The sequence below is a fragment of the Aythya marila genome (genome assembly GCF_965140915.1).
Source record: "Aythya marila genome assembly, chromosome: 3".
NCBI classification, from domain to species: domain Eukaryota; kingdom Metazoa; phylum Chordata; class Aves; order Anseriformes; family Anatidae; genus Aythya; species Aythya marila.
In genome coordinates this window covers 51,188,792-51,215,585 of record NC_139044.1, presented here as the reverse complement: position 1 = coordinate 51,215,585, position 26,794 = coordinate 51,188,792, and the positions used below count along the sequence as shown (strand labels likewise).

Below are 26,794 nucleotides of genomic sequence, written 5' to 3'. Positions count from 1 at the left end.
TCAGACAAATAAGATATACTGAAATTTAAGGGCTAATTAAAACGTGAGATTAAATTGAGTTCACACTTCATCTCTTTGCATCTATTTACCACATCATAAGACATTTTAAAGGAGATTACTCCAGTGGCTTATGACTCCTCCTACAGTAAGTAAAGAATTCATTGCTTTGGTGAAACCTGAAAAAGCCTGTTTCTCTCTCTGGGTGGTCTTTTTAATGCTTCTCCCACCTATGACTTTACCCTGACCTAGCCAGCCAGCCTTTATGCAAGCAAAAATCACTTACCAGTCACTGACAGAGGCACGCCTTTAGACTTTAACACATTCCTGTGTAATGTTCATTTACCCTGAGACAGGAGGGAGCAGGCAGGCTTCCAGCTCTGCTTGAACAGGGGACTGTAAGTGCATGTTCCGAAGATATAAAAACACCTACTGTGATTAGGTGTTGGAGGGAAGAAATCTGCCTTACCACATCCAGACTGGGAGTTGTGCAACTCTCCCGATCCCTGACTCATCCTGAACCAAAGCCTTGGCCTCGCTGCCCCTATATGCATTCCTGCAAATGTTCTTCTGCTTCTCTGAAATCTGTGACACTTGGAGCACACTCCAATGATCTTGAATGGTTGCCAAAAGACTGTTATAGTTACTTAATTCATCAGAAGAGTTCAAGCGGGGCTTTTCCACAAACTTGAAGCTTCTTCCCACTTAATTTTTCACAGGCTAAATAAATAGATGACAAGGGGTGTCTATGATAAAACACAGTGAACTTGAAATATGAAATAGCTTTTTATGTTTCTGCAAGTTATTCCAGTTTTTCAAAGCTTCTACAGCCTAACACCATGCTACTTGCATCTACTAATAACACCTGCCATCTCAGCAAATGTAGCAGCGGCATATAAATCTGTACCTACCTTGAGCATATACATTCTTATGTATTTGTTTCTGATTAACATGTCAGAAGCTTTTCACAGCAATATTAATGTAGAAAATTAAATTCAGAAAGAGACATGTAAGAGACCTTACGAAAGATGCCACAAAACCCATAGTACTTTTAATAATGGAATTGTTCCCACAGTTCTTTTTAAATAGATGCAGTATTGATACTGAAAAGGAATTGGCATATGACAAAGCTAAATGGCAGCTGTCATCCTGATCCTGCCACGTGTCCTTTTCAGGCAGACATCCATGCACAGATACAAACCTTTGGAATTCTTGAGATCCTTGTAAGTGGCGATGGGTGCTTCTGCCTTGTGCATTGTGGGCTTTAGCACAGGTTATTACGGACAACTTCTACCTTCCTTGGGTACATAAGATTTTTTTTTTCCTTTTTGTTCTTAACGTTTTTCTTTTTAAACAGCAACAGCCAGTATAAAACCAAAAAGCATCCAAACATTTACCTCTGCAGATAACAACATTTCAAAGTAGGGTTATCAGAAGAAAGCCAGACATGTAGAAGCCAGTCCAGCATTTAAAATTACCTGAGCAAGACAATGATCATTAATGAAAAGCCTCATCCAAGAATCACAAGCAAAGGAGGATTCAATAAACAGCACCATTTCCCCCAAAATAAATAGTCCCGAAATGGACTGGATGGAGCAGCCACCCATCTGAGGCACGGGGATGTCTCCTAAAGCTGGACAGACACAAGGCAGACTGGAAACACAAGCTGGGAAACTCTGTGAATAAAGTTTTTCCTTAACTGGTCTGTGACATGTGCGACACATAAATTCCCTCACATTAGAAAACAGCAAGAAATCTAGTTTTTTGTCTTCTGTTTGAAGCTGCAATTAATTAGATTTCTGTCAGTAAAAGTTCACATGAAGATTTGCTTTAACGTGTTCTGTTAAGATTTAACTTTTTGTCTGCCTCTTTGCACTCTTTGGGATTGAGAAAAGATAGTACTAAACTAAAGAAAGACAAGAATGTAGGAAAGTAAATGAAGATTCATGACTGCAGCTGAACCAGCAGACACTCTTAAATTGTTCAAAAAGAGAGGAAAATGTCCCTGGCAAGCGTTCAGGTTCAGATGGGATTTTCAAATTTTCAGAACTTTATTCAGCAGAACTAACAGTGCCTCTGAAACATGCATGTGCTCAAATTCACCGGTGACCTAAGCCTTAGCTCACTTCCACAGGAGTTTTTTTCTGGAAAGAAGATGTAAGTGATATAGGCCTTTTTTTTTTTTTCCCCCCTTTCCAGTTGGAAACAAACTAAACAGCATAAGTAAATGCCACAATGCTTTTCTGAATATTCAGAGAGCTTTAAGTGCTGACAGGTTTATAAGCAGGTGCAGGATGCGAAGGAGGAAAATCCAAACGGTCTGTCATTGCTGTTATTCACATCAGGGACATTAAACAAAAAGCAAGTTTATTTTTCCTACTACTGTTTGGGAAGCTGCGAGGCACCAATAACTGGAGGCGAAGCAGACTCCCTTTTTGCAGGCCTCTGCTCTGTTTTATCTGCTTCTCTAGTAGCCAATGCTAGGCTTTGAACTGCTTACAGCAATCCCTTCAGATCCTGAAAGCACTCAAACAAAAATGTGTGGTGACCTTGAAGCTTACTGAAAGAGAGATGAAGATAACATGCCTTTACCTCCCACCTGTCTGCTCGATAAACACAGGTGGAAGGAGAATAAAGCATTCTCTATCCCTTCCTACAAACAAAAGGCTAGGTTCAAAGGTATAAAACACCAAAGGTGAAGTGACTTTGTTCACTGGACTAATATCCAGGATGGCTGCCTGGGAAAAACTTTGTGATGTCCAGTAAAGGTTCTGCTACAATACCTTGAAGAAAGCCTCATCCCTTTCCTTGTGAAGGAGCAATGATTTTCACCAAAGTGGGCTTCTTTTATGTTCAAGCTAAGTTGTCTCCTACCTTCAGCCCCACTCCCCGCTGTGCTGCCTTCCCACCAAGAGGTGCTGTGTAAAGTCTTGAGCTGTCAGTCAAGAAACACCACACTGATACTTTGACACTGTTGTGTTTTTGTTTTTTTTTTTTAGTTTCTGGGGTATTGCATGGCTTTTATGTTGAGCTGGTAGAAGGGCTAGGTCAAACAGGAAGAAGCATATCCCATAGGCAATTTCAGTTCAGCTATCCACTATGGATGGGCCATAAAGGAATAGTTCTAAAAAAAAACCATCCCTCAATCAATCAGAAAGGAAAAAGAATGCACAGGCAAAACTGGAACACCTTCACAATACCATACTATTTATAATGCCTATTTAAATCACATTCTTGAAACTTCTGCAAAATCGGTACTTGACACTCTGCTCCCTAATGAAATACAGTCTAAAAATAACATTATAGAATTAAAGAACAAAGTAAAATATCCAACATCCTGCTTCACCATTAGATGGAACACCACCAATATATTTTGAAACTAAAACTCTTACAGATGTTTAATTTATCAGAAAACACTAGGAAATCCTAAACCAGAAGTAAACAATATTGATGCACCTCAGTGGTACCCTATTTAAAAGACTAATCACAGCCTCTTCACTACTAGACAGCTATCAGTTAAACCAAGTTTTCTCTCAATAAAAGGAAAAATACATTTTCCTGATTTGCAAGTAACAGCCAAAAAGGAAGCTGAAAATATTTTAATATATTTTACACCGTTCTATGTATTTTCACAAATTTGTACTTAAGAAAAGTGTAGATGGATTTAATCTTATGGAAAGACTACAGAAGATACATGTTACCCGTGCGACAAGGAGGTACCATATTTATAGGAAATGGAATCATAGGAAGAGTAAGAGGTAACTGTGTTCATGTTTTTCTCATGTATCTAATGCTGTGTACCGCCTCTGAAAAAATCAGCTTAATCAAGAACTTCCCTTTGACCCTCAGGCAGGCTACTTGTTTGATCCTGTATTTTGGCTGGGAGAAAAGATCATTTACCAAAGATGTGAAGTTCTATTCTAATGAGTTTTATAATTTAAAAATAATGTATTAGTGATGGAACTGTCATAGAATCAGAACAGAGAACATGGAAGACTAAAATTCTGTTTAACTCTTCAGGTTTTCATGCAGTGAAAACATGCCTATAACCAGTTACAGGCAAGTGAACTTTCAATTGCTCGGAATAATGTATTTTCTAAAAAAACAAAACCACCAACCCCTCCCAAAATTTAGCATTTCTTACTGCATTCTCTAGCCATGCCTGAAGCCATACATTCAAAGCACATCCACTAATATTATGGCATAAACAAAACACTGGGAAGCTAGGCAAGCTCTTGCAAAGCTGTAGAAAATTCACACTTCTACAGAAATTCTTTCATCTAAATACCAGGAATCCAACTTAGTAGCACAGATGGCACACATCCTGATTATAATTTTTAAATGAAATTTAAAGCCCGGGCAATAACCATCTGCAGTTAGCTTTAACCTCTGTATCCTGGCTAAATGCTAACTGGCATAACTCATTCACACCGTTCCAAAAGTTCCTCAGAAGTTTCATCCAAATTCAATTTTCTTCACATTCTATGCTATAAATTTCTCTAGAGTCTTACTGTGTAATTTAAAGAGCTGCTACTTTTTATGCCAGAAGGGATTGCACTCCCATGATATGGAGTGTAATTCATTTGCATGGTTTCTAAATACTTCTGTATCCTGTGGAACTGGGACTATTTTATCAGTACAAAATTAAATTGGTTAAATAAAAATCATTCCAGGTACAAAATTAATGAGCTTAGCAGAGCTTTCATTCTTAGATTAGCATCTAATTACACAGAGATGCCACACAACTGTGGCACAACAGGCTGCTGCTAATCTCAAAGACCCAAGTTACCACCTCTAGTGTGTTGACTGGAAATGTTAGAAACCAAGGTAATCTTGGCAAAAGCATACAATAGTTTTCTGGCTTTTCAAAAACATACTGTATGTAACTATTTGGTAGGAAAGAGACAATAGAGAAAAAAACTCTGAAATGTGACTTCCAACGTCAGAAAAGAATAAAAGTCCATTTTTATATTTGAAAAAGAAAGACAAATATTGTGTGTATTACAACTAATAGAAATCAGCAAAAAATACTGTGAAAATATGTCTTACCTTGAGAAGTTGAGGAAATGAACATGTCTAGTGAATAAATAGGGCTGCTCAGCAGTGCTTATGTTTTTAATCAATTCCATCTGAAAAGAATTAACAAATCAAATTTTCCATGTTATGTCAAGGCACATTATGGAGACAAATATAACTTAAACAACATATAGTAACATAATTTTCAAGTCAGCATTACTCAGGAACTCCTTTCCCACCATCCCTCCCAAACATCCTTACCAAGATAGCACTATCACTATTGCATGCCTAAACAAGGAAGGTTAAAGATGCAGACACCATCATGCTATCATGGAGCTTATGTACTTCCAAAAGTGGATATTGGTTTAGAGGAAGGCTTAAACTAAGGGAAAAAATGAAATCCTGCCTAAATCTGCACCAGAAGGTTGCAACCGGCAGCTGCCTTCTGAAGACACCAGATCCATTAGCTAGAATGCCAAAATGTAAAATAACTGAAAATGTAACAGAAAACAGGACCTGAGCCAATGTCTATTAGAGCCTGGCAGAAAATCATATCCAGACTACAAAAATATTAAACTGCCTCCAAGGGAGATCAATCATTAATTATTTCTGTATTTCTTAGTTTTGATATTTGGACTTTTTGCCATGTTTTTTACATTGCATATCACATTTTGTTGCTTCTCATCCATTTTTCATTCTCCTTCTTTTTTTCCATAGGACACACAACCTGCCTTTGTCTTTCAGACAAGACTAGGTGTAGCCATATAATTCTTAGGACCAAATGAAAAGTGCACACACAATTATGTTCTTCCCTACTTTCCTCTGCCTTCAACATTTGTATACGCATACAACAAGCACTGAAGCAAACTGTTCATCCATCAGGCAGGAAGGGAAGAGGCCACTTAGCTTTAGTTGGTCATCTTTAGACTATGGATCCAAGTACAAACATACCTTCACACAGCTCCTCCAGCACAATAAAACTGCTATCAGCAAGAAATTCAGAAACCTAAAGAGCAGAACTTGCCCAGCCCAAAATTAGAAAGCCCAGGACACTTCATAATAACCCAAATAGCTGACACCCAGTTAGGACTTGTAACTCTCTGTGCCAAAAAGTTATATTCATCCACCTTGTTTCCAGAAAGAAACAGAGGAGAGACTCTAGGGGCTGGATATCAGAGGTCTCACTTTGTTTCTTTTTTTGTGTGTCTGTTTTATCCAGCCAAGTTACAGGAGAATTGGAGTTCTCAAAACTGTATGAAGCTTTCTGCTGTATTGGTATTTTACCTGTATTACTCTATCTGCACAAATGAGTGTCAGAAGGAAAATACTCATATGGTACAAAAACTCTGTTCATGTCACTACAGTCATCACTGTAATTCATTCTTGGAATAAATGAGGTACCATCATTATAGCATAAATACGGAGATGTAAAGCTGTTATAAACATACAATTAATTATGTTGTGTATTACTTTAAAGCTGCCTGTGTTTTTAATGACAGATAAATGCGTGCAATGGGGTACATGTGAGCATTACTAAGTACCTCTCCAGCCTCCCTTGTCCATCACCTCACCCTGTGGCAGGTGCCAACTGGCTATAGCACCTCATTGAGTCACAGTGCAGTACCACAGCACTTCCCATTTCTCTTCATCTGATGTATTGGGCTTGTGTCAGCCTGCTGCTGGACCAGCAGAGGCACTTCGGCATCACGAGCACAGGCAGTCTGCAAAGATACATGCAGATGGCTGCAGAGCATCTGGCTGCCTGGCTTTTTTTTTTTTTTAAGTTCTTGCTACCAAACTCAATCTCTTGTGCTATGATAACTTACTCTAAGGCAGACACAGAATTTTGTTTTGACTTAAAGTACCTTCATACTTAGACACTTAATGTTCAGCTGGGCTTGTAAGCAGATGTGGATAAAGCTACAACGTGCATATGAACAAACAAGCAAAAAACATTCTTTAAAAAACCCTGCCAAAAGGGTAAGTAAGGCTCAACAGAAACAACACACAGATGTCAGTAGGGAAAAATAAATAACTGTAATGGCTCACAGCCACATGCAAATTGTGTCCATATTTCCCATGGGCCTCTCTCTCTCTGATCCCACTGTGTTGAACTGATTTCAGCTTAACAAGCCAAATGTACTGCTCAGGAATACCAAGCAATCAGCTCTCCTTTTAAGATGATGCAAAAACAAATAAAAAATCTTCCAATGTCTCCCAGAAGAGTAGGGTCTCTAGGATTTCTTTTCTACAAGAAAACTGGTATAGAGGAAGAATGAGGAGTGGACGATAGCTCAGGAATGTGAGCACCTTTGGGTGCCTTTGAATGGGCCATGCAGGAAGGAGATAGACACAAGTATAGATCATCTAAACCACCCTAAAATTGAAAAGAGATGAAGACATACAAGCACCAGCAGATACTCCTTGGTATAGTAGCAGATACCACAATTGTGCTAGCAAACACAGTCAGGGGGTGAGAGGAACCAGAACACATCCATGTTTGGGGAAGGAAGCTGCAAAAATATCTGGGGGAAGCCTGAAAGGCACACATGCCTGCTAGGACATGGGACTGTAAGAGCCGTCCACCTTTCTCACTGTCACCCTGAGCTCCCCTGCAAGAGTTAATTTCTAGCTTTTTCAGTGAAACAGTGCTTACAAAGATATCAAATGCATTGGAAATGAACTAAATTGCACCAGGAAGTTGATGCTGCTGAATGAGGATCTAGGGAGAGGGAAATGGCAGGACATGAAGAGTGTGTGGACATACTGAGGCAGTGGGACCCTATGCCCACATGCTCACATCTGCCAGCAGAGCCCATGGTGCTGCCTGAGCACTTCAGCTCCGTCGCTGGGCAAAAGTGAGCCCAAATCACTGCCTGCACTGTGCTGCCAAGGACAGCGAGACTGCATGCCCCACAGCAGGCATTTGGGAGATACTAAACCAAAGCAAGCAACTGCAAGGAGCACTGTGACATGATCAACTGTGCTGAGACATTTGCTGTCATTGACAGAAATATTTGAAATTTAAAGATAAATTACATGAGCAGAAGAAGAACACAATCCCCCTCAGCAGCAATTCATTGCAAGGACTAGTCTTTCTGACTCCTGTGACTCCTTGCTTAAGCTTTCATTCTATTTTTTCTCCAAAATCAATTTTCTGTCTTTTAAACAGGATCTTCAAACAAGACCAGATCTGCAATTAGAGGCAGCTCCATAAATCACAAGCTATTTTTGAATCCTAAAGCCCACCTGAGCAAGAAAACCAAGAGGCAATACTCCAAGGGAAAAAAGTTTCCCTCAGACTACTGTCCTACACTATCGTAGCATCTCAGCTGGCCATGCTGAAAGAATCAAGTCACCATGGCTCGGCATCAGCAGTGTATTTTTCAGTCGCTGCTGCATTGTAAATAACAATCCAGCAGATGGCACAGTGAAATGACTTGGAGAGAGACGGCTTGGGGCCCTCCCTGAAAGGAAAGAAACGTGGACCATGGCTTGGCTCCAGCCACAGCATTGTTTCTGCATCAAAACTCAGCTCAGCCTTGTGAGATAGGACACCTTCTTTCCCCCTTCCATAAACATCTATCTCTACACGCTGGCCTGCTGAGAGCAGTCCCATTGCGTTTGAGATTTGTAATGGTTAATTGCACTGGGAACAGGAAGAAATAATCAGATAATAATCTTATCTAGAGAACAGCCAACGTGTTCCTACTTTTTGGAGCTGATTCATTTCACTGGGAGAGAATCTGAGGTCAAAATATATAAAAACAGTGAGGTGACTGATTTTCCAAGTGGATGACACTATGGTTTCCACTAACACTGATGCAAATAGGACAAAAAATTCTCATTATTTGTCTCTCTTTTGAGTTGTTTGCCTTCTTTTATACTGGTTACGGTCTCTAAAGAAGGCGTGTAGGGTCCAGGAGGCACAAGTATCTACAGGCATTTGGCGTATCACTTTCATCTCAGTATTACTTCATTTCCATAAACAATTCACAGCTCACAGGAATGAGACCAGATCTTCATTTTCAACTCTCAGAGATTTGGAATTGTTTCAAAAATTTCTTAAATTCCCTGAGCTGCTACGATCAATTTTCTGCTTTCAAAAGAATTTAAGAAAAATTAGCAATGGATGTTTAGTGTGTATAACTTGAATTATATATAAAGCCAGCTGTCCGTCCAAAAGGATGGGGGGTAGAGTGAAATGATGTGAGGTCAAACTATCAGGTACTCCTATATATGGTCAGTATTTGCATATCTATAGACAAACTCATTCTTACTTCTGAGTGCAAAAAAAGAAGTTGAAATCTGCAATTACATTGACTTTGTATACATAAATACTACTCATAAGTTCTGTAGTTGGAAGCTCCTAATTATGAATTGAAAATATAGTAAATGGCAATGACCTAATTAACTCATCTGCTTCCAGAAGCCACTCCTTTATGCCCGTGGAGGTTCAATGGCTACACTTCTAATTGCTGGCAGGCAGACATAATTTGGGAAAATTTCTTCGTAGGATGAAGACTGGAAGAGGCAATGAGCATACAGATTCCAGTTAAATGCAATCTCCATAGTCATTAAAAACACCTACATGCTTAACTTTATTTAACAATTGCAGACTGTGCAAGCTAAATATTTACAGAAAAGTCTTGGCTGGATCAGAGCTTTAACCAAACATGGGACAGACAAATGACAGAAGGGTGAGAGCAATAACATCTCGAGCGAGTTTCTTATGCGGGGAGCCTACAGCCCAGCCCAGACCTCTTTTCTCTCATTCCAATGCCTGAAGCCTCAGACAATTCATTCTCTTAATTTCCTCTTGTGTGTACGACATTTAAGGTGGGAGAAATAATTCATTTTTCATATTTTACTCATAAAAAATGGGAAGACAACTGAAAATACCCTAAACTACAGAACAGTTAGTGTCTCCAGGCATGCAACCTGGCGATCAAGTGTGCTTTTCAGCAAAAGTATTCATTAAATTATGAACCTATTGTAACTACGTAAATAAGCCATAAATTAAAATAGAAAGACTCACGTTATAGCAGGCCATGCTAGAGAGTAAATCATCAGCTCTGTAACAGTATGTCTACCACTGTTTGCGTTCCTGCACATTCACTGTACAGTAACCCAAAGCTTCTGGAGTGAAAAAAATAATGCACCTATTTATCCTCTGTCAGTGTATTGCTTGCATCACAAATCAGTCTGGGCTTTTTTGGAATCTTGACATGTTGGACCAAAGCACAGAAGACTGTTTACATGGGATCTGTTATCATGTTTAACATGTTCTGTGCCTACCAGAGAAATGCAGCAGATTATGAGGATGAAGGATTGTGGCTGTTAATACTTCTGAGGTTTTTAGATTTTATCTCCCAATTAGCAATGAAACACAATGAAGGACATAATCAAAACAAAACCCAAACAACCCCGAACACAAAAGCAATCGTACCAATAGAAATCCCCTACTGCATAACCAACAATTAAGCAGAAAAAGTAAGAAGCAGAAAAAATAACACAAGAAAGCTTGCCCCTGACCCGGCCATTCTGCAAACTCCCCAGGCTCGGTTTTGCTGTGCACAGAAGGATGCTGCGGCAGCTACAGCCCTGGGCTCTGCCCGTCCCTTGGTCACCCAGTGAGGCTGAGTAGGGGCAGCAGAGGGGGCACTGGCCTCTTCCACAGCCTTTTGGCTGGTGGGCAGCCCCTTATAGCCAGTTCCTGTCTCTGGCCACAAACAAATGCCCTAGAGGGTTAGGTGAATTGCTGTCTGTGGGACCCGAACGGCTACACTGCAAGGAAGGAACACGGGAACTGCAGTAGTTTGGGAATCCGCTAAGTTTGGGAACTTTCATCTGGAATGAACTGCTATATCTAAAATAACAAACATTGAAACTTATGCTCATAAACAGGCTACAGATAAATAACCCCTAACCCCAGGCTGATGCCACTGGTAGGCCCATCCCTCTGTTTTGATCACTGCCCACATCCTTTTGTGGTTTGTAGATTGCTCATCTCAGGAGTGATGCAGGCAGCTACAGCAGCACTTACCTGAATCAGCAGATCAAAAGAACAGCTGTGGGCAACGTGTGAAACAGCTGTGTGTAAGGCATCTGAACTAATCAGCACACTTTGGAGACTGAGTTTTTTTGTGTTACTTGCATCAATACCTATGGATGACATTGGTAGTTCTGGTGGGCACACAGTTACGCTAGATACAGGTGAATTTAAATAACTAGATCTCTTGTGGAATGAAAATAATGCCCTCTACAGCTTTAATGAAGAGGGTTGTCTGGGTAAAGAGGTTTCACTTGGCATTGATTTAGGGAGGGTAGTTTTACAATGTGAAAAAGGTAGACAAGTGAGAGGCTGAGATAGGTTCAGGGATGTGTCAGACTACAGCAACATGACTTAGCATGGCCTGGGGAAAAAAATTAAATTGATGCAAGTCATTACTAAAAGTGAATGGGAAAAGCCAGCAGAGAAATTGGCTATTATTTATTCATACTCTGCTTAAAGAGACCCAAGCTAGGTCTGAATAAGCCAGCATGCCTACGTGACAAACGGCTGTGCCCTGCAGATACCTTAACACAGGTCCCAGAAGCTGTTAGCACCTAACTTCACTTGTAGTAACTCTTCTTGCATCTCTGCTGGATTAACTGCTATGTCGAGTACATTCAAGAGCTGTCTCACTGGAAGCTTTTTTTTAACATAACCCTCCACATCATGTTGCTCTTGGCTCTACCATCCATTTCTCCTGTTAACTAAAGCTACTTAGAAGATGATGAATACTGGCAGATTACTCAGGTAATACATCTTTTCAATATGATTTGTGATAGTTCCCTTTGTTTCTCAGCTTCACAAACACAGTAACAGAACAGGATCTAAGTTGAGCAGGAGTAACTTACCTGTTCATTTTTGGTCAGTCTTGTTTTGTTATGAATGTCAGACGTTACCAGGTTGAATCCATGTTTCTCTGATAAAATTCTTAAAAGCAAAACCACAGTTCGACTTCCACACTTTCCAACTCTGTTGTAGACAACCTGGCTGGGGAAAGGAAGTACCTAAATAAAGGTTGAAAAAAAAATGAGTCAGTATATTGCTATTTTTGGCTTTGTATCCCAGTCACAGAATATTTTGCCCGTCAGCCAACAGGTATGTAGAAGACAATTTCTAGGACCCTGCCCAGGTCAGAAACATTCATTTCCACCAGCAAGCCATAAGCTCTTTATAATAAAAACACGTCACTCAGGAGATGGCAAACATAGACTTCCCCCTCATGACCTACTTTAAAGTAACAGCACAGATCAGTAGCTACACAAGGAACACTAAGCCATGGCTGATGACTTCCAGTGAAGATGACGATGGACTTGTTGACTTGATGGGCTTGTTGACTGCCTCCATACAAAGAATGAAGAGCAGTGAACTTGTGCTACAGTTTGGCAGCTCAAAGTGAAGTTGATCTAATGAAAGAGGAATGCTCAAGTTGCAAAACTTCAGCTTTAAAGAAGCAACAACCAGTTGGAGAGAGCTAAAATTAATCAACCGTTTCAATGTAAAATATAAACATGAATCTTCTAAAGTCTTAGAGAAGGAATTGTGCCACTGGCGAGGTACGTACTTGTGCAATAAACCAAGCCAGAAGACACTGCCGGGCCTGGAGGACAAATGGCACAGTCTGGTCACAGCCACACAGGTGACATTCACTAAGCATCAAACCAGACCAGCCACATCCCACCCACCTACCGGCAATGATCTCCAGCTCAAGTTTCTTGCACCACACTCCTGTCCCCACTCGGGAGACTGATAGTTGGCTTGGGCTAAAACTATGCCAAGTACTATTCAGATAATTTAACAGCATGGGCAGCTGTGACCCCAGACTTGGCACTCTTCATGCAACTGCTGCAGGCATCAGTGCTCTTCACTGAATACCATCTCTCTGAAGCTGAAGGTAAGCTTCTTTTTGGTTCCAAGAACAGCAAACAGAAGGTCGAAAAGTTTGAAATTTCTTCTTTCAGTTATTTCTCAGAAATTCCTATTACAGTTTGACAACATTTATTATTATAATTATTACTGTTTTTGAGGCAAAGAAGGAGGGACCAGGGGTGCAGGTGGGGTACCTGTGTGGTTCTAACAGTATTTTTCCAAGGCACAACCAAAAGAGCAGCTCACAATAGTTAACTAAATGCTTTTAGACAGCTCAGGTATTCTAGAAGAGAAGTGCTTCACAAATAAGCAAAGCAACACGTCATTGATGGTGCTTCGTATGCTAGACTAACGTGAGCAAATATAGCATGTTAATTAAGAAGTTTTATTACTAGACATATTGAAACCCAGCTTAGAGCAATCGCAGGAATAATAAGGCCAGTAATACAGGAAGTGGTTTGGCTCAAACCCCAGATCACCTGGGGAAAGGTAACAGATCTACAGTCAAAACTTTCAAGGATGAAAGAATAGGACAACTGAGAGGTGAATATGATATCATGATTTGTGGGCATAAAAACCAACAGAATATGAAAACCACAAAGGCTGTCATTACAGTAAGTCCAGTGAGGAATTATGGCCACAAGTCTGCAACTAACATAAAATGATACCAAAGTCCAGAACCACCAAGTGTCTTCTACAACTATCTACAGGCTTGCCAAGTTGAGACCTGCCATGGATGGTTGAGCACCCACCTCTGCTCCATGCAGTGAAGCCTTATTTTGGCTATTTCCATTCAGACTGCTGACAAGGAAAAGGCTTTTGATTATTTCTCCAAATGAATATTTAGAAATAGCTTTCATTAACTGCCAGCTTACAAACTGAACTTCATTAAGCCTGCTTTCATACATTTGCACCAGCTGTTTTCCACTTCTGGAAAATGTCTGTCTTGCCTTTGAGGCAAGACAACCAATGTCAGGAGTGATGGACTCTTCTTTTAAATACAGTATGTCCTATCACACTTCAGACATTTTTCATGCAGAAGCTTTCATTTTTTGCTACTTAATGAATTGTTTGGATTCAGTCATGGCAGACATGGTGCCCCAAGCCTCTTCTGTACTGTCCTTGCTGTGCTCTTTCCACGTCCGCTACAGATCTCCCTCACTAATGTAGGCACAGCACAACTTCTACAAGAGACAAACAAGGCTTCCTCTGCAGGAGTCAGTGGGCACAACTAGCTTTCTGATCATTCAGCAGTTTGGATTTCTTCAGTGACATTGAGATAAGGTCACTGTTTCTTATCCATTATGGATTGCATGCTAATTTTAGCTATTGCCTTAAAAAAACCCTTCTGGCTCCTAAATTTCAGCTGCTCCTTACTGGTAGTGAAGAGAAGATCAATGAAGCACTGATCTTGCCAATACTAGTCTACTGCTGCTCCTGGGGATGCCAGTCTCTTAGCTCCATGTCACCCATGCTGCATCTCTTGGAATTCAGATCCTCAAAACACACTATAAAGCATTTCATTGTACTGTTTACTGACCAAATGCTACTGCTGTCTGATAGTCCACAATTTCCTTGACTTAGACTAGATACCAAAGCAAAATGATGAGAAATTGCATGATGTTGTAGGAATCCATTATGCATAGCCATTCCTGCAGGATATACAAAAGACTCTCCTGTCTATTTTGTAAGATGAATAAAACTGATGTTTGTTATTTATCTTCTAAGAGCAGAAGTATTTTGTCATTCTGGTATATATTTCTAATATGTCAGAAGTCAGAGTGTGATTGTTATATGCACTACATTTTTTTTTTTTTTTAAAGAAAAAGAAGTAAAAAGCAGTCTATTAAAGTACATAAAACAAGCACATTGAGCTATTCTACTGATTAGGGTCACTACTGATCAGAGATGTTAGGAACAAATAAAACTGGAGTGAAAAGGAAGGAGACATCAGATTTGAGATCTGCAGACTGCTTTAGAAGCTTAAATCATAAAACTGGGAAACCAAAAAATGCAACTAGCAATTCAGTGTTCTAAAGAAAGCTGGATGCAGCCTTGTTTTGTTCCTGGATGATTTCCAAGGGCTATTCTATCAGTAAAAGGCACTCTGAAGTCACATTATCACATTAGACAAACAGTTGGTATAGCAAATAGCAGCAGCATCTAATGCTATAGACCAAGAATCATCTGTTTTCAAGACCTTTAAATTGGCCAACATTGTCAGGACCTCACGGTTTCACCTACAGCAGCACACGTATGGCACTTAAGGAAAGCTTGTTTTTATATTAAGACAACTGCACAAAATGTTTCCTGACACAAGGCCTGCAACGTGGTTCTAGGCAAGACATTTTCAGCACAAGGAACAGGTCATGTGCCAAAGCAATGGTGTGTCTCAACCTACAGTTACTTTTGCTGGTGGTGCAATCATGTTTTCTAGCAGTAGGATTTCTAACATAACAGCAGTCAGAAAAGGCATAGAAAAGGCTTCTGGCACTTCTCATGATATTGGAACAGCTAGCAGATCTTCATCAGAGAAGGAAAATGCTTCCTCAGGAAACCCTTCAGATTACATTCATAGAAGACTGCTAACTAGAAAAAAAATAAAAGGAGAAATCTAGATACCCTTATATATAATGGGAACATCATATATAATGTTGAACATAACATAAAGTGTTGGTCATTCATGGCACTTTGCTATCATCATTACACTTCAAGACCAAAAGAATATTACTATTGCTTCTAGTAGCAATGTTTAGGATATCCTTCACTGCAACGTAACTATAAAGGCTGTGACTCCCCAAACTAGCTGTGGAAGGGGTAGGTATTTGGTGATCACTGTCTTGTTTGAGCTTTCTCCAGTACATCTCATCTGCTGATTCAGCAAGTGAACATGGGCCCCATAAAACACACATAACACACGACGTCTTCACTATTTTGCCACGCTTATGTAAAGGTTTTCTATGAGAAAACCAGCCCCCTTATTCTTTAATCAATCTTTCCTGCAGAAGCTTTACTTCCCATGAAATGCAAAATCCCATCCTCAGTGGTTACAGAACTCCAAAGGTGATGAACTGGATGGTGCACCAGTACCTAACCTTTGATACTGGTAAAAGTATGTAGTGGAGAGTTTGGAAATGTTAAACAATGCTTCATAATTATTAACTGCTTTGATTTTCATTTCAGAGTTGCACTTTGCAAGACAGTGAGCAAAAATTTTTCTACATTGATACTTAATTCATTTCAAGTGAATTTTGCTGCACTCAGATTAAATTCAATTTTTAAAGAAATCCCTGATTTTATTACACAATAACTTTTGGATGAAACTTATTAATACAATTCTTTTTTTTTTTTAAAGAAAAGAATGAAAGCAAATAAAAGTAGGCCTTTGTAAAGTTTCTGTTCTAAGCGCAAATAATTTTGCCAGCTAACATCTACTAATCAATTTTGGCCAGTTTTCACCTTTGTTTCTGAAACTCACCTTCTTATGTAATGCAGTTCTGCTCTGCATGCAGACAATAACCATGGCAACGCAAAAAAAAGAAACCAAAAGCAAATGCTCACTACAGATAGAGAAAGCTGAAATAAAGGGCTATTATTTCCAGAGAACTGTTTAGTTTAAAGGAGGCCAATATATCAATGCCTTGATTGAGTAAACATGTGAATGCGCTTGGGTAAAATCGGACAAGATTCAAGATAAACACTACAGCTCTAAGATTGCTTTAGAAGAACACAATAATTAGCTGATCAGAACTTCACTTGTAGCACTGCTGAATGTGGCTAGCTTTAAGGATTCATTGCTGATGCTTTGCTAACATTTTATCTATTAACGTCACCACTCCACTTACACACCTAAATGCAACAGAGAGCATGCCCAATACACAAAGCCATGCAGCACAGAGGCTTTTGGTACTTAAACAAACTTTTGTTTAATGTGACCAGTTCCCTTAGGACACTGCAAATCTGCTTTCTGCATTTTAGGAAGAGATTAAGTAATTTCTTGGAAGAAGAAGTACTTCTTCTAGAAACCTGAGTTTGTATCAGGCAGATCTAGACATGCAAGACAGAGAAAACGAGGAACTTAAAAGGAACTTTAAAAGAGGAACTCCTTTGTTTTCCCACTCACAATACCCACAACAGCAACAGTCAGACAATATAAGAGATCATGGCAGAAGAGACACTTGAAAAGAGTGCTTCTATAATATTAGCAGAAGCAAGATGGAAAACAGAGGTTTGGGATTTACAAACTGCTAATTGGGTTACATTTCATTTTGCAATGGGAGTTGCACCATATAGGCTAATTGACTGAGGTGATGCTCGGCAACATAATATTCATGTAACAATGCATAACTTCAAAACAATTAGAGTGACTTTATTGAGCATGGCATCAAAGCCCAGAGGTAATAAAAACAATTCAAACATATAATTAATTTTGGAGTTATACAAATTGGTACTTACAGTTATAGAAAAGTAAAACCCACAGTATAATTGCAACAGCTCTTTTCAAGGAATTGAAAAGTTATACAACGATGTACTTGTCAATTCAAACTGTTTTTTTTTTTCCTTTTGTTCCACAGTAAAAGAAGTTGACAAGAACCATTCTGAATGAAACCCAGTGGAAGAAAAATCATGTTTATCCCAAAATGAATTTGCATTAAGGGTGACAACTGTCAAAGAGCTCTCTCTTTAGGCCAGTAAGAATTTCCCCAGATAAGTAACTCATGTCAGAGATGCACATATCCAAAAGCAGTCCATTATCTCCACAAATTTTGCAGGTAAGTGAATCACTCCAGTGACCACTGTCCTTATGCATAAGAGAGGCCTGAAGCTGATGCCCTAACTGGCTTCTCCTTTCTCAGCAGACACTAACTTGTGGTCAGAAGATGCTCCACCTTAGCCGTGTGAATGAGGCCAACCAACACACACACAAGTGATATGATTGCGAAAACAAACGCTTGCTAATGTCACGCATCTCTGTGTAATACCAAATCTTCCCTCTGCAACCCCTCCATTTTCTTCCTGCACAGCTGAGAGACAATCATAAAGCTTCAAAAATGGCTTACTGTGTCAAAGGAATGGTCTGTTTGGCTCATGAGTGGTGGAAGATGCTCATTATGGAGAGCAAGCAACACCCAACACTGTCTGCAGACCATTTCTCTCTGACATTTCTCCTCCTTTTCCAGCACACCCAAAAGAAACTCCAGAATTTTGTTAACCACCATGCATTTCATTTTTACCTTATCTTCTACTGTTCCCAGTGAACACCCACCCTCATATTGCGGGTTTCAAGAAGACAGATTAGATAATTCAATTACTAGCTTTGAGATCTTAGATCCATCTGATGCCTCTTTTTCTGTGAGGTTTGTAAAAAGCCTGTCACAGGCTACTTAAAGACAATCATCGAGGCCAGTTAGAGATAGCATATTGCAAAGATAACTTCAGAAATTCCCCCCCCCCCCCCCCAAAAAAAAAAAATCCCTTTCCAAACAAAAATTACCTTATTCTCACTTAAAAGTGCCTAGAACAAAGAATTACTAACACAAAGATTTACCAGTAGAAAGCGTGGTTGAAAGGTGAAAAAGTTACCCTCCCTCTCTCCTAGCTAAATATCATAGACACAATTCTGTCAAGCACCATCATGCTTCTCTGGGCAACCTGTGCCAGTATCTCACCACCCTCCGAGTAAAGAATTTCTTCCTTATATCTAATCTTAATCTACCCTCTTTTGCATACAGGTTTTAGAAGCTGTGGATGCCCCGTCCTTGAAGTGCTCAAGGCCAGGCTGGATGGGGCTTTGAGCAACCTGATTCAGTGGGAGGTGGCCCTGCCCATGGCAGGGGTGTGGAACTGGGTGGTCTTTAAGGTTCCTTCCAACCCAAACCATTTTGTGATTCTCTGGGCAGCCTGTTCCAGTGCCCTACCAACATTAAAGATTTTTTTTTTCCTCATATCTAATCTTAACCTATCCTTTTTTAGTTTAAAACTGTTACCCCTTGTCATGTTACTACACTCCCTGATAAAGAGTCTCTCCTCATCTTTCTTTTAGCCCCCCTTTAAATATTGGAAGGCTGCTATGAGGTTTCACCAGAGCCTTCTCCTCTCTAGGCTAAATAACCCCAGCTTTCCAGTTCAATCATCCAGCCAATTGCGTATCCACCAAGTGGTCCATTCATCAAATTCACGTCTCTCCAATTTGGAAACAAGGGTGTCATGCAGGACAGCGTCAAATGCTTTGCAAATTCCAGATACTCAGCAGTACCTGTCTGTCTATCTGTAGAATGTAGTGGCAGTAGGGAAAGACAAGCTTTTGGAAGTAACCAACACTAAAGCAGACTAGACAGCATCATCCCCTTTACGGTTCACTGAAAATACACTTAAAACCACAAGAAAGATAAGGGTGAAGTTTGTTTGCAAAATCTGAAGTCCATACAGCTGCAGTGGAGCACTGAAAATAGGCAGAAGAATAAACAGAAGATTCTTCTGTTGCATCTTCATTAAGCAACTAATTCAATTGAAAAAGCATGACTTTTAAAAACAGAGCATTTCATCTTTTTGGCAGCTAACATATTTGGAAGAATAAGTTAAAACGTGTTCCCTAATGATTCAACAACCCTAAGTACCAAAATAATTGAAAACATAAGCATGGAGCACAAGCAACAAAAGGAGATTGGATGTAGACACAGTCCTCCCACTTACTAAGACAGAAGAAAACCTACTATAAAGTGTCTTCCAATGTTAGTGATTCCCAATTTGTCCCACAGAACATATCTATATAGCCAATACCAAACCCTCCTATACACATATATATTTTTTTTCCTTTTTTTTTTTTTTTTTTTTTTCTGGGAAGTACTGAACCCCTATAATTCTGAAAAGAGCTAAGACCAAAGCATAAAGATGTCTGCCTGTTAAATCTTGGATCAGATCCTATTACAAGATACCAGGTCCTATTACAAGATACCACATCTGTACATACAGCAAATTGATACTTTGATAATATCAGTAACAACCTGTGAAAAGAAAATTGCAAAGAGCAAGCTTTCAAAGTTAAGGCTGAACCTTGTCAACACATTTGGCTTTGCTCATTTTATCCCTCATGTCTGATTTATTTTCCTACAACAGCAGCTTGCAGGTGAGTAAAACCTCTACTGCTGCCATCTGCTGCTCAAGATTTCCCAGAAAAGAGAACAGAGACCAAGTTTATTTCAGGTATGTGAAATGACCACAATTTTTATATTCAGCACAAGCATACAAAGAGCGAAACAGACTGGTAAAGAGCAGATGTTCATTCAGATCACTTGGCAGTTTCAGGTGGTCATCGATATTAGACAGCACCTTGAAGTGCGAGCAGACTCCTGGATCTAATCCCTCAGACCTGAATGGAAGTGGTGGCAGCTCCAGCTCCTCTTGGGGATGAAGCAGGCGAGAGGGAATCACCCTACCAAGCAGGTAATGACTGGGGCTACAGCTGAACATCTGCTAGATTAACCACATCTTTTCCTTTCACCCTTTCTTAGCACAGCATGCTTTTCAGCCTCCTCTTCATTCTTCTTGCTTTCCTCTGCAGTTGGCAACTTGTTCACCTCTTCTGAGACCAAAATTAGACACAAATCTGTACCTTTTCACCCTAGCACCAAAGAGAACTGAACAACTATGCTTCATATCTTGCAGATGTCCCTTTTTAATACACCTGAGAATGACATTTAAAACAATCGATGACTGTTTCTCGTATACAGAGAGGTGCAGAACAGAAAGACCTTACTCTTTTCCTGTGGTTTGACCTCTCTCAACCTTACATGGGTGTATGCAGATCACAACAGAAAATAAAGTATGGTAAGGCTGTCATTAGTTCTCTTCTAAAAACCAGCATTTTAATCTCTTAGTTACAAAGCTCCTCACATTGTGTAATTCCTCTTGCTGGCACGTGCCTATCTCATAACAAGATAAAGGAGATCAGTGATCCAAATTGTTCACTGATGCTGGCAATTGAGAGAATGAGCATGAATTCAGGTAGGTTAAAATTTTTTCATGTCACTTCAATCAACCCAGCTTTCCACTGAGAGTTTTCCACGTACTATTGAAAAACCCTTAAGCTGCAGATTTTTTGCAAGCCAGATTCCAACTCCAGGGTACCTTCACATTTGTGTATATATATATATATATCCATGAAAATAAAAATATTGGAACTGTAAAGTTTAAAACCAATTGGTTTTCCTCCTGAGCCCAGGGTTTTGTACACTGTGATGTGCTCAGAACACACTGGCACAGTTATTCTGTCTAAGTAGTAAATCCTATCACATCCAACCCACATATTTATATTGGATACTTACAAAATAAGAGATATTAAGTAGCTAAGCCTGGTTTTAAAACTTTTTATAACACATTGTGGCATTGGAGTTCCCTTAAGTAACCTAACTACCTTGTAGCAGTTTCTGTGCTTCCAATGCAGTATTCATGAATTCACCCAGGGAGCCAATAATATTGGATTTGACTGTGGTGAGTGGTAGAATAAATAATTTATTCTTCTATATGCATTTGTCTTGCTTCACATTAAGGTTTAACTCTTTTGTATCTCTATTGTGGTTGACTATCAGTCAGGCTGTAGCTAGTGTAACACATCATGGTTTCACCACTACCAAGGACCTGTCACACTATGTCTCAGTTTGCCCTCCTATCCTTTACTTTAGCCCCTCTTCAGTACTTTCACATTTTATTTTAATGTTTCCAGCATGGTCTTAATCATGTCCGTATTTTCCATTGCACTCTGTGCAGGCACTTTACAAGTCAATTGCAGCATGAAATATATGTTGTTTATAGCCAAAACTGAATTTTAATTTGTAAAACAGGCCAGTTGTGCTGACACTGTCAGGCTGGCTCTAGGGTGCTCCTGCTCCACATGCTCAGAGGAACTCAAAGGATCTGGATTTCCTTCAGAGCTTCTGAAGGTAACAGATTCAAATCTGGTTCATCACAGTATGTCACCACCTGGAAGGAGCAACAAGAAGCACCCACATGAAGGATGATGTACTGCCGGGTGACTCTTCCAGGGCCATTATTACTCACAGGGCCAGAATAACTTTCCAACTGACCAGAATTCACATCTGAGCCACAAATGTATCCCATGACTTTGGAGATGCCACATGCTGTAAGCCCAGTATCAAGTGCTCCCATTTTACCTTCCTGCAGTCTGACATGATGAATCTGGCTTGCTCAGGGAAACCAAACTTCATTCCTGCTGCCCAGAGGAGGACTCCTTTCCATTACAACGGGAGGAACTTCTCCCTGCACCTACTCAAAAATCCCAAATAGTTCCAGCAGCGAAGGGCTCCATGCTCCCCCAGGATGCCAGGGCATTATTGGTAACATCCTGAGAATTACCTGTTCACATCCCCACTGCCCCTGGCTTATATTACTCACCCAAACTCCTCCTCCACCTGAATTACCATGATACCATCACTCTTGCACTGTCCCACTCAAGACAAACTGTCCTCTTTGCTCAGTTATGAGTCTATGGTTGACCACACATAGTTGAGCTCCCAATCTCCTTTTTGATTAAAGCTCATGGTTGTTGTTGAAGTACTTGATCACTATTTACTGTTCCCTCAGCTATACTTTATAGTTAGAAAACTATACAGTAGAAAAGTGCCAGGAGCTACAGTCTTGCTTTTTAAATCACTAGGCTTTCAAATTAACATTAGAATTCCTATTTGTTTTTCAGTTTTGCAAGCTTTTTTAACATCTGGGTTTTCATGTTTTTTTCTTCAAACAGAGTGGCTGGAAAAGGAATATTTTTTTCAAGTCAACAGAGATTCTTTCAGAATTGTTTTATGTTAATAGATTGGGTTTTAAGAACATCATCAAGGAAGATGAAGCTTGTGGTAAAATCATGAATGTTACTCAACTGAGTCACAAGGCTTAGAAACTTCCACCAAATCAGTTTGTCACTTTTACAAGATATCCTGTTGTGCTACTCTAATCCAGAATGGCAGATTTTTATTTTCTCCACTGGAGGTTTAGGTCATCCAGACCTAGCTGTAAATTGGACCTCAGTATTATGAACCAGCATTTCCTACACAACATATAATCAAGGCGGACGTGATTTATTATATTTCTTATTTACCTGGCATTCTGTGGAGCCATGTATTTCTGCTAGGTTTCCTTACGTAGTGTAACATATATCCATTGGAATGTATTCGATACAACAGTATTCTTATTTGAGTGGATATGACTAAGTGACTATAATGTCCTTCTGTGCTATGTTAGTTTATGAATACATGCCTGTCACGAAGGGGAAGAACAGGGAGAATGAACTGGGCAGCTGGAAATTTGAAACTGCAATCTGTAAAAGATCTTCATATGCTGTGAAATAATCTGCAAGGATGCTTAGCAGGTGAACAAAAATCAACTCGGTAGAAATCATGTACTAAATTTCAATGAAAATACAGAGCTCTATTAGCTTCAGAAGTGGGGACACTAATGCCTTGGACAGTTTATTAGTTATTGTACATGGTATAAAACAAAACCTACAGGTCAAAAAGTTGGTGATACCAGAATTTTTCTGTTTTGTGTAATACTGGAGTGACTGCTGTGTTAATGCCATAAGCAAGAAAAATCCACCTTTAACTACGCATGCAGCTTGACAATTAGAATACAAATCAAATACAAGACACTTTCGAAGCATCTTTGAAATAAGTTAGACGAAAACTACAGACTGCTATCATTCACAAAATCTGCACCCCTGTTGTTGCTCAGTCTTTTGAAATTGAGAGGCTGAAAATGTAAGGCTTAGTAAAAAGAAAATTCTCTATTGTTGGAACTTTTTCAGGATATCAGCATGCATAGTATCCCTCATGGATTTATCTTCTTGTGACAGGCAGTCTGGCTTTAATTTCCCAAGTCTCTTTGTACTGTCCATTTACTATCAATCAATCTTCCTATATGAACATGTTTCTGATATACTATGAACTGAAGAAGAAAAAAATAATTAATGATCTTCTCTATTTTGGGGAAAACCAGTGGAAAACTATTTATTTTCCTGAAGATTCTATATCAGTAAATGAATATGAACAAAACAAACAAATTAGTGCTCTAGAACTATTCAAATATTTTTACAACACAATTCAGACTTAATAGTGTAGATTCTATTGTAGCTTTTGGCAATGTCTCTCTAATACTAGAGGGCTACATCATTTACCAGCTATAGCTTTAGGAGGATTTCAACTGATTATAAATAATATACAATGGTGTAATATTCTGGAAAATCAGATTTTTATTCTCTCGAGATACTGTGATTTATAAGCAAGAACACCATTTCAGAAGAACATAAAATAATGATTGCCAATATTTCAACTACTCTTTTACAACCCTTTAATAAAATTAAGGAAATTGACAAGTATTTTATATGTATTTTTTAAATCTAAGTATTTATCAATTGTACTAGGCTCAGAAGCCCAGTTATACAGTAAAACAGTACTTCAAACTGTGAAGGGTGGTCCTTGTTGTTAAGACACAGAATTCTGTTTTAATATTTTGATTTTATCATCCATGTAATAAGTCTTGCAACTGCAGTAAGTTACTTACTGTATTTTAGCATTTCTGAATTCTGACAATTTTGGCTAGATGAAAACTTTCACACTGCACAATCATGTCATAAACAGCTCTTCTCTCTATAAGCAGGACAGGCTATTTTTAAATCACTGAAATTTCTGCCTTCCTCCCTCCACCCTCATCCAGATTGACTGTTTCTCAGTGTTTAACCTAGACTGCAGTAAACTATAGGATGGCTTGCTTCAAAGATTATCTGCTATTTGTTTTAGAACAGAGAATTAAAATACTATCAAAACCACAGACACTTCTGATTCATGCTTTTTAAAATTCCTAATAAGCATGTATCTGAAAGAAACCAGTCTTTTTTTGTGTATTTTTTTAAGTCAAGTAATTCATCCCTAACAAATTGATCACTTAATAGCGCATAGCACTACAGGAGTAGAAACCCATGCTCTCAAAAAGATTGCTAGCAATAAAGCAAAAGTTCAAGTGAAACAGGAAGTATCCACTCAAAAAATATCTTAACAAAGGAAAATACAGCTCTTGGCTGTTATCCTTGTAGTGCTACCAAATAATTGGAAAAAAAAAATGAAGTTGGCAAACCTGATGGATATGAAAACTCAAAGTAATAGAGGCAATGCTGACATCAAGACAAAATAAAATAATTAAAAGAAAGTATGTATTTGATAGCTGTGTGTGGCAATGAATGGGCACAGTGCATATCAAAGGCTGCTCAAGATTTCTGCTATATTTTCTGTAGTCTTGATCCATATGGAAAACATGAACAATTAGTGCAAGACTAGTAGGTAATAACTAAAATAATGGTGTAGAAGGAATTTGTCCACTTTGCAGCTTCAAACAACAAAATCAATTTAAATTTTATTTTGTGCATGAGTTTTTGTTGTTGTTGTTGTTTTGACCTCATACTGACCCACATCCATTTTTGTGTTCACTTAAAGCTTTGAAGTACCGTCGCACAAGTGCTAAGGACAGGAATTTACTGGCACCTAAACAGCTGCCAAAAGGCATCAGAGCCATGACAGGCATCCCATGGGAAAGCCATCAAGAAAAAGAGAAGGGACCACTTGAAAGTCATTTGTCATCTGTGTGCACAGCTCCTTTACACATATATATCAGCTGCACCAAAAGAGGGATGTATCCTGATGCTCTTAGCAAGTTCTCAGGGGAGAAGCTCTCATCAGTAAAAACAGTAGGTTTGACGAAGATCACATCATTAGCCCTCAAAGGTCAGGTTCACCCTCATGGATGGAGAAAAAACATCTTATTCACTAAGGAAATAGCTAGAACAAATATTAGAACAGAGTACACCATTTGTATGCACTGAAATGCTCACACAAGAAAAAAATCAACTGAACATCATCTGCCACTAATTAACGTCAATTTCACAAGTGTTTTTTACAATAGGCTAGAATCATTGATAGGCATTACTTATATTCCAATCTACATGGAATGGATAAACAAACGATCACCTTGAAAAAAAGCTTAAAATTAACCTTTTCAGATGTTTATAAGGAAACAAACAAACAAAACAAAAACCAAGAGAATGAGATAGACACTCAAACTAGGAAATCCAATGCTTTAACTTCAAGAGTTATTTTTTACTGATAGAATAGGAGGTTATGTTTGGCTCAACTGTATTCCCTTTTTATCTGCCACATGCTAATAATACCAGCAAGATCAGGCTATGCTAGTGTTACTGGGAGTTGTTTCTACTCGCAGAAAAGCACAGACAGATCTATTTTGGGACTAGAGAAAGTCTAAGATTAGTAAATCACTGGTTAAGTCTTCAGTTCCTAAGGACCAAAGAAGAGTGGCCTATGCTAGGTGTGTTACCTTCATACCACTGGCACATTCCCCTTATCAATGAAGGAAGCCTCAGCTGGGGGAAGATTGGAAAAGCTGGCTGAATGAGATGTAAAGGGAGAACCACAGCCACCTCGGTGACATTGATCTGTGGCACTGAACAAAACCTTCCTTGTCTACCTGCACTGGGAAAACTGCTGATGATACCTTTATTTGAAAGAGCAACCATGAACCTTGACCTCCTGACACGTAAGCATGCTATTCCTTGTTCAGAGAAAAGTTGCTACTTTCAGTTCTTCCACTGGGGGAAAAAAAAAAAAAAGGTACTTAAAACAAAATTAAGAAAAAAGGCACCTAGCCATGATGAAAAGCCAAAACTAATATGATTTACAGTAAAATATTAGAATAAATTCTGCAAAACAGCTACTATTCAGTGATTATCAGCTGTTGGTGGCTTTCTTCTACAACTACATATCATTGATGCTAGCTATCATT

General features: G+C 39.1%; 1 protein-coding gene across 4 annotated transcripts in view; it reads right to left on the bottom strand.

Moving 5' to 3' along the window:
* UST (uronyl 2-sulfotransferase) overlaps positions 1–26,794 on the bottom strand; it is a gene marked incomplete at its 3' end in the record, with an annotated part of 164,715 nt that overhangs the window by 73,917 nt on the left and 64,004 nt on the right. For all 4 annotated transcript variants that reach the window (XM_082757638.1, XM_082757635.1, XM_082757636.1 and 1 more), the window contains exons 3-4: positions 11,917–12,072; positions 5,047–5,126 (exon numbers count right to left, since the gene is read on the bottom strand). In XM_082757638.1, the coding sequence (XP_082613764.1) occupies positions 5,047–5,126; positions 11,917–12,072 (236 nt within the window). The remainder of the gene's footprint in view (positions 1–5,046; positions 5,127–11,916; positions 12,073–26,794) is intronic.